Consider the following 12,643-nt stretch of genomic DNA (forward strand, 5'->3'; position numbering starts at 1 on the left):
GACTTTAGATCAACAGTTTTAGTGCCTAAATGGCCTAAGTGACCAAAGTGATTTCCTGATGTTTAATCTAAACCTTCTTTGTTGCATTTGACCCCTTGACTTCTTTTTCTTCCCTCACTGACCAAAGCCAATGAATGGCATTGTGACTATAGGTAACATTTAATCTAAAGAAAGACAAATTGCCAGGTCACTCCACCTTCTCCCTCTCTCAGGCAGAGCAATTCCATTTCCTTTGGTTTGTCTTCTTGGGTCACTTTCTGCACTTCTCAAATTTCCTTTCTCTGTTCTGCACCCTTCCCAAGGCAGTTTAGCCTACCTTCAGAAATGGTCCTCTGAATCAGAGCAGTAATTCAGTTTGTTTCACCAGAAATAAGTAGAGAGCTAAGATTGATTCACACCTGTTAAAGTCCCACTTAGTTTTATGCAGCTTCCAAATGTTATTTGGAAATCTTTAGGAGAATTTAGGTCAGAGTCAGCAAAAAATTGACAGGGATAGCACAAGAATCCACCATCCTAAAGTTCTTCTTGTTACAGAATACTGAAGTTTTAATCCGTAAACACTGGGAAGCAGTATGGCCTAGTGGAAAGAGCACAGACCTGAAAGTCAGTTCTGTTTGTTCTGACGATTTTGACACCTGGCTACATGTTTTGTTTTGTTGTCCTTCTCCCCCTTCTACACTGTGAGCCCGTTGTTGGATAGGGTCCGTCTCTATTTGTTACCGACCTGTACTTCCCAAGCGCTTAGTACAGTGCTCTGCACACAGTAAGTACTCAATAAATACGATTGAATGAGTGAATGAATGAATGAAAAGTCAGAGCACCAGGATTCTTATTCTGGCTCAGCCATTTGCCTACTGTGCGATCTTGGGCAAGTGACTTGACTTTCTTTGCCCGTTTCAACTATAAAATGGAAATTCAAAACCTGTCCTTCCTACTCAGACTGTGAATCCCATGTGGGAAAGGGCCTTGTCAAACCTGATTAACTTATATCTACCCAAAGCTTAAAACCGTGCTTGACACCTACTAAGTGCTTAGCAAATGCCATAAGTAAAAGAAAATATAAAATAAGCTCTGAGAAGCAAATCCAAAGAGCTGTGAAGTCAGTGGGCCCAAAAACTAGCTTGAGGAGAGCCCTGAATATTTGGTTTAACTTTTTGAAAAGACCTGGTATCCATTGTGTTTACAGCTTTATTCCTGCTATTGTTTCATTGCTTGAGAAATGCAGTGAGATCTTCAATGTGTAAAAATATCAAGTTTCATACAAATGATATGCCATTCCTCATTTGTGGTTTTCCAGGCAATACAGAGCCTAGAAATCCAATACGAAAATGAGCAGGTGTCATCTGGTGAAAATAATTTTAGAGAAAACTGAACATGTTATTTATAATTAGTATAATTAAGCTTTAGTGTTTATGTTCTTTATTTCAAATGGTTCCTGGATTGTTGCGTGTTCAAAACAACGTTATAGTTTTATGGGAATAATTGTAATTGATGTTGACATCTTTGCTGTTGCTCCAGAAGAGTTAGTTCTTATTTTAGACAGAAAACTGAGCAGGTCTGGCATTTATTTTCACCATATTTTGTTATTACATTTGTCTCACAGCTTTAAAATAGTAGCAAATATGTACAATTTATTTAAACAACACAAGATAAATTAATGCCATGGAAATTCATCTTAAGCAAGTGAGAGATAGTTTCTTTTGTATTGTTGTCTATTTTGAAATCTGCCGACATGAATCATAGTGCCCTTTCTGAGTGCTTCTTGAAAAACAGAAAAAAAATTCACCTGGCAAGGCATATCCACGAGCCATTGCTTTATCATCTGACAATTGTTTGTGAGGACTAATATGGCTGTTACTTGCTTTGCTGAAACAACACTGATTATTTCAGCATACCTGAAGCTGAGAATCCATGTTTATTCTAAATCAGTTTTTAGTTCATTTCATTCCACTGTGTAAACTCCACGGGGCAAGAATTGCTTGACCATTCTATAAGAGTCTACCTTAACTTTAATATGCTAGATATGAAAATTAATTCACTTTCCTACTTCCAAATGAATTCCCTTTAGGAAATAGAGACACACTCCATTCTGCCATAAAACATGTTTTCATTCCACGTGCCTGAATATAAAATTAGAGCTTTGCCCTTTACTTTGCAGTTAAACATACCTAACTGTGCCTCTAATTAGGCATAAGAAATGTGTCTACCAACTCTGTTATATTACTCTCCCAAGCACTTAGTACAATGTTCTGCACATAGTAAGTGCTCAATAAATGTGATGGATTGGTTGACTATATTCACCTTTTAAATCAGCTATCAGCTAATCAATCAATTGTATGTATTGAGAGAGCACTATAGCAGAATCCTGTTCTAGTTGCTATAGAGTCACAAAGGAAGAACAGGAGACAGTCAAACAAAGCAGCATCACCTGATGGAAGGAGCATGGGCCCTTGAATCAGGATTTATTCCCATTCTGTCATTTGCCTGCTGTATGACCTTAGGCAAATCATACAACTTTTCTGTTTTTTCATCTGTAAAATGGGGATTCATTAACTGTTTTTCCTTCCCATTAGATTGGGAATGCCATTTGTGAAAGGCAACCTACTCTAGCGCTTAGTACAGTTTTTGGCATATAGTAAGCATTTTCATGTTATTGTTACTATTACATGAGAGATTTAAAAAAATGTGAAAATATGTACATAAGAGAACATTACATAAGAGAACAAAGAATAGGTTCATACATATATAAAAAATAGACACAAGAACTTGGGTTATTTAGAGTGTTTGGAGTGACCAGAGTCTGGTGTGTTTAACCTGTGAAGGCTGTTCATTGAGGAGGTGTGTTGATTTGGTAGTGTTCTGAAAGGGGAACAGCATTCCAGAATATTTTCCCTCTTCATCTGTTTGTAATATGAAGTTCCTCCGGATATTTTTTTCTTATATTTCTCTCTTCACCCACACAGCAAAAAGGAAAAAAGAGCACATCCCTCGATCTGCTTCAGCAGCCAAGTGTTACGCTGTTTCCATGGCCTCAGCATCGAAACTCAAATGGGCTGAGACGACAGAAGAGAGATTGGGTCATTCCACCAATCAATGTGCCAGAAAATTCCAGGGGCCCCTTCCCACAGCAGCTAGTCAGGGTAAGTGGAATTAATTTTTTTTTAAATTGCAGATTTTTGGTTGACCTGCCAGCTTGGCTGAGATGGCAAGCCGTTCAGTGCCAAGCCTTGCTTCATTTTATTCCCTCACTGGATTAGTCCCTACTGGACTACTGCAGGGAGCAAGAGAGAGAAAGCTGAATTAGTTTGAGTTATCTGAGAAGCCAGCTTTCCAGTTTTTTGTACATCTAGTTCAAGGTGGGAAATGGTTTGTTCTGAGAGGACAAAAACAACCTTACCAGCCAATGAGCTGTACCGACACATTTTTATCTAATAATGACTATTTTCACAGGGAAAACTAAGAGCTGTCAAAGGTAGGTCCATCAATAAGTGCTTTCTTCTCTTTGAAGAAAATTGCAACCTAATTTCAGAAATGTGACAAATGATGGTGAGCATTAAGTCATTTCAAACTGGTCTTCTTGAAACTATGGTGCAGTGGATTAATTTAGCAGATCCTTTTTCAATTCTATTTATAGCCCATTCAACTTGGAAAGTTACATGTTTTTAAAACTCAAAGATGTACAATAAAGAATATGACATTCAATCCATCACTAAATCCTGTTGGTTGAACCTTTACATCGCTAAAATCCTCCCTTTACTCTCCATCCAAACTGCTACTGTTTTAAACCGAGCTTTATTCTATCCCATCTATCAGCCTCCTTGCTGACCTCCCTGACTCCTGTCTCTCCCCACTCCAGTCCATACTTTACTCTGCTGCCCGGATCATTTTTTCTAGAAAAATGTTCAGGCCATGTTACCCCACTCTTCAAGAGCCTCCAGTGGCTGCTCATCCACCTCTGCAACAAACAAAAACTCCTCACCCTTGGCTTCAAAGCACTCAATCACCTTGTCCCCCTCACCTTGTCCCCCTCCTACTTCACCTTGCTACTCTCCTACTACTATTCAACCTGCACACTACTCCTCTAATGCCATCCTCCTTACTGTACTTCGGACTCATCTATCTCACCACCATCCCCTTATCAACGTTCTGCCTCTGGCCTGGAATGCCCTCCCTCTTCATATCCAACAACAATCATTCCCCCCCATTTTAAAGCCTTATTGAAGGAACATTTCCTCCAAGAGGCCTTCCCTATGCCTTTCTTTCCTCTTCTTCCACTCCTTTCTGCATCACTTTGACTTGCTCCTTTATTCATATCTCCTCCTAGCCCCACAGTACTTATGTACATATGTGTAATTTATTTATATTAATGTCTGTCTCTCCCTCTAGACTTTAAAACTTTTGGGCAGGAAATGTCTGTTATTTGTTGTATTCTCCTAAGCACTTAATACAATGTTCTGCACATAGTAAGTGCTCAAAAGATATGATTGACTGACTGACCTTCCTGCCTGGTCCCAAAGGTACATGGTAATTCATCCAGCCAATCAGATTATTCCTAATGGCCCGTTCCAGGAAATGTCAAGGATCTTGTTCTAAAATAATAAAGGACTAGATCAAGGGAAGTTACTGAACCCTTAGCTCTGGGGAATCTCTCTTGGCAAAACCATATAAACTTCTGAACTAGAATGATCTTCAGAGCTAATAATAATAATGATGATGATAGTATTTGTTAATTGCTTGCTATGTGTCAAGCACTATTCTAAGTGCTGTGGTAAATACAAACTAATCAGGTTGGAAGAAATCCATATCCCACACAGGGCTCACAATCTTAATCCCCATTTTACAGATGAGGTAACTGAGGCCCAGAGAAGTGAAGTGACTTTCCCAAGGTCACACAGCACACAAGTTCAAGAGTCAGAATTAGAACCCAGGTCTTTCTGACTCCCGTGTTCTATCCACTAGGTAAAGCTGCTTCTCAGAGGTGATCCATTCTGTGTATTCCTCTAGGCAAGAATGTTCTCAAACCCCTGGAAGGGATTAGCCTTCTTGCTAATGAACACAGAATATTCTACACCCTCTCTCTCACCCAGATCGTTCAAGAAAGAAACACTCAACAACTTTTTTTGTTTCCAAATTTTAGCCCAAATCCATTTTTGTTTCTCAGTCAGTCATATTTATTGAGCACTTTGTGCGTGCACAGTAACCCTGCACATAATCCTTCATAGGTTATGGGTTCTAATCCCGGCTCTACCACTTGTCTTTTGTGTGACCTTGGGTAAGTAACTTCTCCGTACTTCAGTTATCTTATCGGTAAAATGGGGACTGAGATTGTGAGCCCCACATGGGACAGGGACTGCATCCAACCCAATTTGCTTGTATCTGCCCCAGTGCCTAGTACAGTGCCTGGCACATAGTAAGCACTTAACAAATATCACAATAATAATTATTATTATTCATTCAATCGTATTTATTGAGCGCTTACTGTGTGCATAGCACTGTACTAAGCACTTGGGAAGTACAAGTTGGCAACACATAGAGACAGTCCCTACCCAACAGTGGGCTCACAGTCTAGAAGGTGGGCTCACAGTCTAGAAGGACTTCACATAATTCTTCATTTACTTGAGCACAGTTTTGGGGTCACTTTTTCTTCAGCCTTTTCTACTTTCATAGCACACTCTGTTGTCAGATTATTTGGCAATTTTCATTTCTGATTTATGAATGTCTCCTTATTACTCTCTACCATTCTTTGTTAGAGGAACACCAAACTAGCAAGTGCTGAGTACCTTTGAAAGAATGCTTAGAAATAAAGCATCTACCACTGATGTCATGATCTATCTTGACCCTACTTTGGACTTCTCCCCCTGTAAACTGTAAGCTCATTTTAGGCAGGGAATGTGTCTGTTATATTGTCATGTTGTACTCTCCCAAGAGCTTAATACATGCTCTGCGTACGGTAAGCGCTCAGTAAATATGATTAAGTTCAAACAGACAACTGTTTACTTTCCTCATTTTGTAGGTGAAGTAACCATAACTGACTGAGTGAGCTGTCAAAGCTTTCAAAGGCTGATCAGAGGCAGCTCACTTTAATTGAACTTCCAGACAAGCCCCATGTTTCTGTAACTGGATCATGTTCAGGAATGTGTCATGCAATTAAATAAAGGAGGAATCTAAAAATAGAGATTATTAAGTAGGTGACCAAAGATGATTCTTCTCCACAACTCTATCTCAAAATAAAAATGTACTAAAGGTCCCTGGGACATGAGTACAATCAATCGGTGATATTTATGAGCACTTACTATGTGCAGAGCACTGTACTAGCACTTTAGAGAGCACAGTACAACAGAATAAGCAGACATGTTCCCTGGCTGTAACAAGCTTAAGGTCTACAGAGGGAGACAGGCATCAATATAAATGATTGATAATATGTAATTTAAAGATATGTGCAAGTGCTGTGGGTCTAGGAGTGAGGCAAATATCAAATGTCCAAATGTCAAAGATGCAAGTGCATAGACAATGCAGAAGGGAGAGTAAGCCAGGGAAAAGAGGGCTTAATCAGGGAAAGGACAAAGTCACTTAATATTTCTTGTGCTGCCTGGCAATGAGTAGCCAGAGGAAAAATTCCTATTGTATCACACAAATCTCACATCCCATCACTGATGTTATAAAAAATTCATTATATGCGCAATTAGTCAAATACAAAAATCCCCTCTCATTTTTCTGTTGTTTTGTGTTGTTGTTGTTGATAGGTGGGGGTTTTGGGGAGTTGGAATTTTTTTTAAGAAATTTGGCACAGGAACACACAGAAGCAGTGAATTTGAACTTGTTTTATTCTGTTGGAACAAATCTGAATACATCTATAACAATCTTTAATTGCTGAAAATTGTATGCCATTGCAGATAATATTGTTTCTTTTCATTTTTTTATTCTCATTCTCCTTTGTTATTCAGTCCCTGAAAGCCTTTTTTATGAGTTTGATCCAGTAAGGGCTTTACTTCATTACGCGCATGGCAGTTGGGCAACAAAGAACTGATTGAGATGTCTTTGTCTTGGGCCACCCAGTAGAAGTACAGCATCAGTCATTCAGGACAGTTACTCAATTGGAAATCCATATAAAGCAGAAAGCAAGGATAAGAGTTCCTTACTGCAGAGAGCCTGACTTACCTTGACATTGGTAAATAATCAGAGGATGCATATGATGAACTTCCAATGTGCCTCAGTACAGGCAGATGCTGGGCATTAAATTGGCTGTGGTGGGCAAAACCAATATTTTAGGCAGAATACCACTGTGCTCACTTATGGGTTCTGTTCTGTTGATGCACCGTTCACTTTCGGCTTCATTTTCACCTTTCTTCCATGACCATCAAGTGGAATCCTTTTTTTTTTTTTTGTCCTTCAGAGAGTTTCTAAAGATTTTTTTTGGTCTCCAGATGAACTCTCTTGATGGGTGAATACAGTAGCTTTGAATGGGTTAATAAATAGGGGCAACTATGCACACCCCTAATTTAAAGAACAACAACAAAATAGTACAGGGACTATCAGGAACACAGACATTTTCCAGAAGAGTCAATGTTTCTGATATTTTCATGTACTGGAAGGGGAAAGGAAATTGAAGAAGGTGATAGTGATATGTTTGTGTAGGAGTCAGGGCAGATTAAGCCACTATACTGCAAAATGCTGCATTTACCATAAGCACAAAATTCCTGTTATGGCTGGTTTTTGCACTTTGTATTTTATGATATTTTTCTGGTTCAGAGCTCATTTGTCATCTGCAACCTCAGGTCCCCTGACCCACAAGCTAGCCCCTGGAGTGAAGGTTGCAGGAGCAGTGCCGTGAGCTGAAGGTTTATCAGTTAGATTCTGCCCTGTACTAGGTTGCAAGAGAAAGAATTCAGATTTTCAAAGACGAGAATGGTGCTCTTCTTTCCATCCTCAAAACCTTCCTCCTGCCCCCGGGGCAGCAGGCTGCCTGATAGATCTAGGTGGTTCTGATCTGGTTTCAAACACTCCTGAACATTGGGTGTTAGATTTGGCCCCTATCTGTTCTCACACCCCAGCAAGCCTGCCACATGAAAGGGAATGATATTGAGCTGTAAGAAGCATGTAGAAAGTCTGTGCTGTTGAATTTCCGGTGGTTAGTTCCTGAAAGCTTTTCAAACTAACAATGGTGTAGGGAATCTAAACATTTTCCTTTTCTCCTTGGGTCAGGAAACCAGTATCTGAGCTGGTGTTTTAAACTATGTGGTTTGGGGGGGGGGGGGGGGGGGCAGGGGTGTGTGTGTGTGTGTGTGTGTGTGTGTGTAGAGATATATTTTTGGCAACTGGGAAATGAGGAATTTGTTATGCCACTTGTAGAAAGAGTCAGGTTTTTCAAAATGAAGCCCGAACTGTAGAACAGTGAACACACACACACGTGTGTGTGTGTGTGTGTGTGTGAGTGTATCCCTCCCCCCTTCCCTCACCCCTACCAAAACACTGGACTTTCCTTATTGTTAAACTCTGTGGCTTTACAGGTCAAATTAATTCTATTTACATAGGCCAATCTTTGGGGCCTCTCCCATTCCTCCTTTCTATTATGAAGGGAAATATTCAATTTTTCACAAGTTGATTAGTTCCTTGTCAGTATTTGGGGTGAGACTGTGCCTGAATGAAGTTTAAATCAAAGCAAATGTGAATACAGCTTGATGGAAGCGTAGAAAGCTGAAAAACACAGCCCTGCACGGATCAGCTGGGATCAGCTGCAGTTCTCTGCTCGTTAAAGCATTTCATTCTGATAAAATATGTTAAATGAAAATCAGTGGGGGAAAAAAGCCAGAATGTTTTTCCAAAAAAATTTCTGTTAATCACTGACTTTTTCCTTTGATGAAACATCGTATCTGTTCCTATGTACATGGGACAATTGACAATATATTCTTCAAGAGAAGAGCATACACACAAACAAAGGAAAATGACCCACTATATTTAGGTTGGCTTCTGAGAAGCCATGATTAGCAATGACAAAATGTTTAGACATTACTGGTGTTACTGATCACTGGAATTCATTATTTAAATTAAATATAGTGGCAAAATGAAGTTCATTCATGGAATGACCTACAAAATTCTTGTCACTCCACCTAATTGCACAGAAGAGAAAAGGTGCAATTCACTGTTTTTAAGTGAACACTTTAGAGGGAATATCATGAAGGATGTTGGGGACTTTTCAGGGGAAAAAATTAGAGAAGGGCACATACTGGATACCACAGTTATTATTATTATTACCATTGTACTTATGTACTACTTTGTAGGTATATTGGAGTAAACTAGGTATTTCCTGTCCTGGAGTGATTTCCCTAAAATCCTCCTACTCCTTTCCAATCCTTCCCTCCTCCTGCCTCTCCTTGAACTCCCATCTTTCCCAGTAGTATTTCAAGAGGAGAGCTCTCATCTCCTATAAAATTCTACCCCCTCCACCTGCACCTCCAACCCCATTCCTTTGCAACTTTTCAAAACACTTTCCCGATACCTGACCTCCATCTTCAACTGTCCACTTTCCAATAGCTTCTTCACTACTGCTAGCAAACACCACAACACCCTCCAGTTATCACCCCATATCTCTCCTACCATTCATCTCCAAACTCCCAGAGCGAGTTTACACCCATTGCCCCCACTTCCTCTCCTCCAGTTCTCTCCTTCTAGCAGTCTGGGTTTCCGCTCACTTCTTTCCACAGATCTCTCAAAGATCACCAATGTCCTCCTTCATACCAAATCCAACAGTTTATACCCCATCCTCTGTAACCTCTCAGATGCCTTCAACGCTGAGGACTAGCCCCTTCTATTGGACACATTATCAAATCTTGTCTTCACTGAAACTCTCCTCTCCTAGTTCTCCTCCTACGTCTCTGGCAGCAAATTCTCTGTCTTTTGTGAACGCCTCTGCGTTCTATCCTCTAACTGGAAGTCTTTCATGGCTCAGTTTTGGGTTTCTTCCTGTTCTCCTTCTACATCAGCTCCCTTGGAAAACTCATTCACTCCCAAGGCTCAACAGGTGATTCCTAACTTTACCCCTCCACCCCTGACCTTTCTCCTTATTCGAACTCTTGTGCTTTCTCCTGCCTTCAGGACATCTCTACTTGGATGTCCCGTTGACACTCACACTTAATTCGTTCAAAGCAGAACCCTCATCTTCCCACCCAAATCCTGCCCTCCCCATGTCTTTCCCACTGGACAACACCACCATCCTTCCTGTCTCACAAGCCCATAACCTTGACTTTATCCTCAACTCATCTCTCTCATTCAATTTGCCACCAACTCCTGTCGCTCCTACCTTCGCAACATTGCTAAAATCCATCCTTTACTCTCTATTCAAACTGGTACTATGCTGATCCAAGCTCTTATTATATCCTGCCTTGACTGCTGCATCAGCCTCCCTACTGAATTCCCTGCCTTCCTCCTCCATTCCTTACGTCACTCTGCTGCCCAGATCATTTTCTAAGAAGTCATTCAATCCGCATCTCCTCAATTCTCAAGAATCTCCAGTGGTTGCTTATCCACCTCAAACATCAAACAGAAACTCCTCACCCTTGGCTCTAAAGCACTTAATCACCTTGCCCCGTGCCCTTCCTATCTTACCTCGCTGATTTCTTACTACAACCCAATCCACTCATTTCTTTCCTCCAATACCAATGCACTCTACCACAATCTCATCTACCATGTCACAGACCCCTTGCCCATGGGGCTATCTCTGGCCTGGAATTCTTTCCCCCTTCATATCCAATAAACCACAACTCTCCCCACTTTCCAAGCCTTACTGAAATCACATCTCCAAAAGGCCTTCTGCAACTAAGCCCCCATTTCCCTTACTCCCTTTCCCTTCTGCGTTGCCCTGGTACTTGGATTTCTACCTGTTAAGCACTTGCCAATCACCACTCAGCACTTGTGTATATATCTATAATTTATTTTAATGTCTTTTTCCCCATCTAGGCTGTAAGGAACATGTCTACCAACGCTGTTGTATTGTACTCTCCCAAGTGTTTAGCACAGTACTCTGTAAACAGTAAGCACTGAAATATCATTGATTGAAAAGACTCCTGCATTTACATTTTACTGTACTGTAAACCCCTTTCATTGTCTGAGAAATGACTGTAGCATTTAAGAATGAAACCAAACATTTTGAGATGGAACTTTTCTCTCGTCCAAGCACCTGAAGAGTTAAATTATGATAAAATCATTTGGGATTAAAAATAATTTGAAAAAAGCATTAGGCTGCCTTGCTGGCACTAAAAAACATCAAAGCAAGGTTGATGGAAGTTATTTGAAAGTATGCTTAAAAACATATCCTGAACTCATACAGTTTTGGCTCATTTTGTTGGAGTTATTTAGGCATTTTTAACATATTCTTAGAAAAAACTTCCCTTCCTACACAATGGTGTCAAGTAAATGATATCAGGAGGTTCGTAGGTGAATTGCAGTGTGCCACTTTTGACATATTGGACTAAGATTCTGTTATTGATAATGTAATCTCCAAGCCCCAGTAGGTATGTCTAAAACCTGTGTTTAAAAGTTTAACACAGCTTTTTAGGGTTGATTCAACGGAAGTCTATATTTGTAGCATTGATAAATGCAGCGGATATAAGCCTGGGAAAATCCATATTTCCAACGAAGTTAGGTAAATTAATAACTTTATTTTATTGCCTTTGCATGAAACATTACTACAGTTTACAAGAAACAAACTTCAGTTCCCAATACAAACATACAGATCAAATCTAACATTATCCGTAACAAACGTTCAGCAGAAGGGTATGCAAGTATACTGATTTCATCAAGCTAAATTATTTAATGGCGGCCTTCCATTTCACATGCACCATTAGTTTCAAGTGCAATTTTGAACGCATCTGTTTGAGATTTCAAGTTTTCCATTCCATGCACAATTAGACAGTTTGCATGCAGGAATCATAAGGTTAGTTGACTGAACACCTATTTGACAGGTGCAGTTGCCTAATTGCATTCAAAATTATATAATTTGGTTCTTATTCAGCTGATGTGCAAATGTAGCACCTCAGATAATTCACAAGTATAATTTTGGACTGTTGAACTCAGACCTGTTTGAGTCTGAGTGAATTGTGTTCCCTGATTAGTATCTCAGGGTTGCTTCTCTGACCAGCCAACTATTTATCAGCACTCTTTCTAGTCCCATTCTCTGATGTGCTCCTTTGTTTCTACCAGTCACCCACCACCATTCACACTCACCAATCACTGCACTCTGCTGTCTTTCCTCTCTCCTCATTTGGGCTTGTTCTCATCTTTTTTTCTTCCCTGTAATATATGTTTCACTATGGTGAACACAGGACAAGTGTTTTTCCAGATTTAGTTATCCTAATGAGGCCAGAACCTGCCTGTTTTCCAATTCCTCATTTACTTGGGTTCTGTACCATTTTAAATCCAACATTCAACCCAGTTCTTCTAACTCAGAAAATCTTGTGGGAGAGGAAAAAAATTGAAAGAAGGGATATCCCTACCTTAGTGAATGCCACAGAGGAAAAACAAAAGAAGAATGAGAGTAGCCAATAAAAAATAAAAAAATTTTTAAAAAAAGGAATTTAGGAAAAGGGAGGGTGGTAAAATTCATTTTGCCTCTCAAGTGCAATTTGGTGCTTTCCCAATTATCAAGATG

At 39.9% G+C, this 12,643-nt stretch overlaps 1 protein-coding gene across 1 annotated transcript in view; it reads left to right on the top strand.

Moving 5' to 3' along the window:
• CDH4 (cadherin 4) overlaps positions 1-12,643 on the top strand; it is a 724,668-nt gene that overhangs the window by 445,644 nt on the left and 266,381 nt on the right. The window contains exon 4 of the mRNA XM_038750169.1: positions 2,964-3,140. Coding sequence (XP_038606097.1) covers positions 2,964-3,140 — 177 coding nt within the window. The remainder of the gene's footprint in view (positions 1-2,963; positions 3,141-12,643) is intronic.

Source organism: Tachyglossus aculeatus, chromosome 8 (assembly GCF_015852505.1).
Source record: "Tachyglossus aculeatus isolate mTacAcu1 chromosome 8, mTacAcu1.pri, whole genome shotgun sequence".
In the NCBI taxonomy this organism is placed as follows: domain Eukaryota; kingdom Metazoa; phylum Chordata; class Mammalia; order Monotremata; family Tachyglossidae; genus Tachyglossus; species Tachyglossus aculeatus.